General features: G+C 44.1%; 1 protein-coding gene across 3 annotated transcripts in view; it reads left to right on the top strand.

Moving 5' to 3' along the window:
• Positions 1-2,119, top strand: part of LOC138632562 (kidney mitochondrial carrier protein 1-like) — a 6,233-nt gene extending 4,114 nt beyond the window's left edge. For all 3 annotated transcript variants that reach the window (XM_069718213.1, XM_069718215.1, XM_069718216.1), the window contains 2 exons: positions 327-407; positions 915-2,119. In XM_069718213.1, coding sequence (XP_069574314.1) covers positions 327-407; positions 915-956 — 123 coding nt within the window. In that variant the 3' untranslated portion in view covers positions 957-2,119. The remainder of the gene's footprint in view (positions 1-326; positions 408-914) is intronic.
• Positions 2,120-2,722: the final 603 nt, after the last annotated feature.

The following is a 2,722-nucleotide window of genomic DNA, read 5'->3' as shown; positions in this document are numbered from 1 at the left end:
TTTTGGCTTTTTAGCGAGTCCCCCAACTTTATTGACCTGCAGTAATAAATAACTGGAGCACCCCTTTAAGAGCAGACATCTTCATGACTGTTATGTGTGATCACCAAATGTTGATGTTTAACGTAGCCAGCAGTGTTGAAATCATTTGATTTTTTTTTTTAACTGACTAATCAGCCTTATATTGCCTGTGTGTTTGATTTTTGCCTCCAATGATGATAAATAATTCATAATATAGTGATGTTGAGTCAAGAGAGGACTTTACAGCGATCATCAGAGGATAATGAGATAAAAATGGGTTTTTAGCATGTTTGTTTTTCTTCTTTCAGACGTGGCGCTCCGAGGGCTTCATGGCCCTCTACAAGGGCTTCTTCCCCAACTGGCTCCGCCTGGGACCCTGGAACATCATCGTATCCTTTCAACCGCCTCATTAAGGCACCGCTCTGTTTACACACATCCTCCGTGATGTAACATCTTGTGAACTGCAGAAATCAGCGGGGAAAGTTACATTCAGCATTACGTGACATTCTATTGTTTCTGGGAGGAAAGCTTAGTTTAATGCTCGCTAACTCTTTTATGTAACTTGGTGAAACTACTACCCCACTGCCACCCGGTTCGAGGCCCTCAGTGGGGTAGTGAGGCAGTAGATTCACCAAGTTACATAAAAGAGTTAGCAGGAAACGGTGTGGGGAGAGGGATCTTTAGATTAAGAAGTTTTTGCAGGCTGGCAGATACTCATCATGCTCAACCCAGGCCTGAAAGATGTAATGAGATTGCTGATTTGTTGCAGCAGAATAGACTGTGCTAACAAGGGAGGCTTTGAGCTGAAATGCAAATGGAGCCAAATTTCCTCCTTGTGCTTCCCATTCTGCTCAACACTCCTCTTCATGCTGACGTTCCTTTAACTCCACGTTCAGTTCTTCCTCACTTATGAGCAGCTGAAGAAGCTCGACGTGTGATCGGCAGAACGAAACGGAGACGAAGGAACGCGTGTGAGCGTACGCCTCCGATACAAGGACCAAAAATCAGGGAATGGCTGGAAGGTGACGGAACCAACGGGGGAACAAATGTTGACCTTTGTTCAGGGGTAGCACAAAGATTTGACCAATTCATGTTTGGGCCCTGTTTATTTCTGTCTCCAGAAGCCTGAGGCAACTGTGGGAGGGACTGTGACACACACACAAACAACTCATATTTGATGTTTCATCTCATCCAAAGACTTACCCACTCATTTCTATTTGATATCGACCCCTCAGATTCGTCAAACCTAATTTACTGACTGTGAAATTGGAGAAACTTTTAGTGGGTCCAGACACTTTGTTTATCCAAGTCCCAAGCTGATTTAAAAACAACTCTGGGTTTTCCAGACGTCTTCGCTTAAAGTGCTCTCCAAACTGAGTGCCTTAGTTTGTGATACATGTGGTTTAAGCCTGAGCTGCATACGGACTGAGAATGTTTGCGTGCATGAGGTGACAAACCTGGACAAGGATCTGGTGTTTTTCATTAATTTTTGTCTATATACATTTCTAAATTGAGAGATTGCAGTGAGGAAAGGTTGACATTATTTATTATTGTCAGTGTCCCTGTTTTTTTTTTTTTTTTTTTTACAGACTAAAGAGCCAGGAATACATCTTGATGCACTGTAATGAATAACGGTTACATAAACAGCCCAGTGCGGGTGCTTGTACACATCACGTACGAGTGGTATCTCATGCGCAAGTGGGCGCAGTAAATATAACCTTGGGCAGCTGAGGGGTTGACACTGCTCTTCTGGTCCTTGCGTTATCATATACGTTACAAATGCAGACGTTATGTAAACCTACATATTAAACCTCACGCATTTCTAAGTTCAGACCACTGGGACAGATTAGGTGCACTGCACATGATCCGCAGTCGACTCAAGTGTATTTTCCGATACTGTATTTGCACACCCGTGAACTTTCAGTGTAAGGAATGAATAGGTTGCTGGCTGGTGTGTGTGTGTGTGTGTGTGTGTGTGTGTGTGTGTGAGCTGTCGCTGCTGCCAGTGTCATTTATTTTTTGTTATATTTCTGAGGTTGTTGTAAATGCTGCTGTAGTCCTGGATATTTTAAATAAAATGGGGAGGGTGAAAAAACAACAACACTTTGACGGTGTTTTGCTTCGTAGACACCACAGTGTGGCGCTGTGGAGCTGCATGTTCACCAACCACAACTCGACCCAGTTGAAAACACCAATAGCTTGTTTTGAGTTTTTTGAAAAATCCCAGCTCTCAACTTTGAGGCCACAAATCTAGCACAGTGGTGTTTCTGAGGGATTGCCCAGCTTCTTTCAAACACATGCATGTTCCCACTGCATCCCACAAACTTATGAATTTTTCAGAGGGGAATCTAAGATGTAATTGTTATATTTCTGTGGGTAAATTCCCAGTTTTCCTTCATCAGAGCTGTTTGAGGAGACGACGGGAGCTCCAGGGAGCGGAGAGGGAAGTGTTGCAGCGCACTCTCTCGCAGTCTCTGTGTGGATCTGTGCCTCGCTGTTTTATTTAGGGACTATCACCATGGGACTTATTACTTGTGTGCGAACTGTTATTGTTGTATCTGCTTCATCTAAGCCACCGTGAGTTGTGCTGCCACGTTCCCGTTGATGTGAAAAGCATGGCTGCGTCGAATAACTCGATTCCAAACAACACCACAGAGCATGATGGAGGAGCTGTAGACCTGAGGGGCGCCGTGCTCCGCAAACA

The sequence above is a fragment of the Brachyistius frenatus genome, unplaced genomic scaffold (assembly GCF_029030835.1).
Source record: "Brachyistius frenatus isolate BFR_SWC_R1_liver_20210118 unplaced genomic scaffold, ASM2903083v1 Contig_188, whole genome shotgun sequence".
Taxonomy (NCBI): domain Eukaryota; kingdom Metazoa; phylum Chordata; class Actinopteri; family Embiotocidae; genus Brachyistius; species Brachyistius frenatus.
This window is presented reverse-complemented; position numbering and strand designations above follow the sequence as displayed.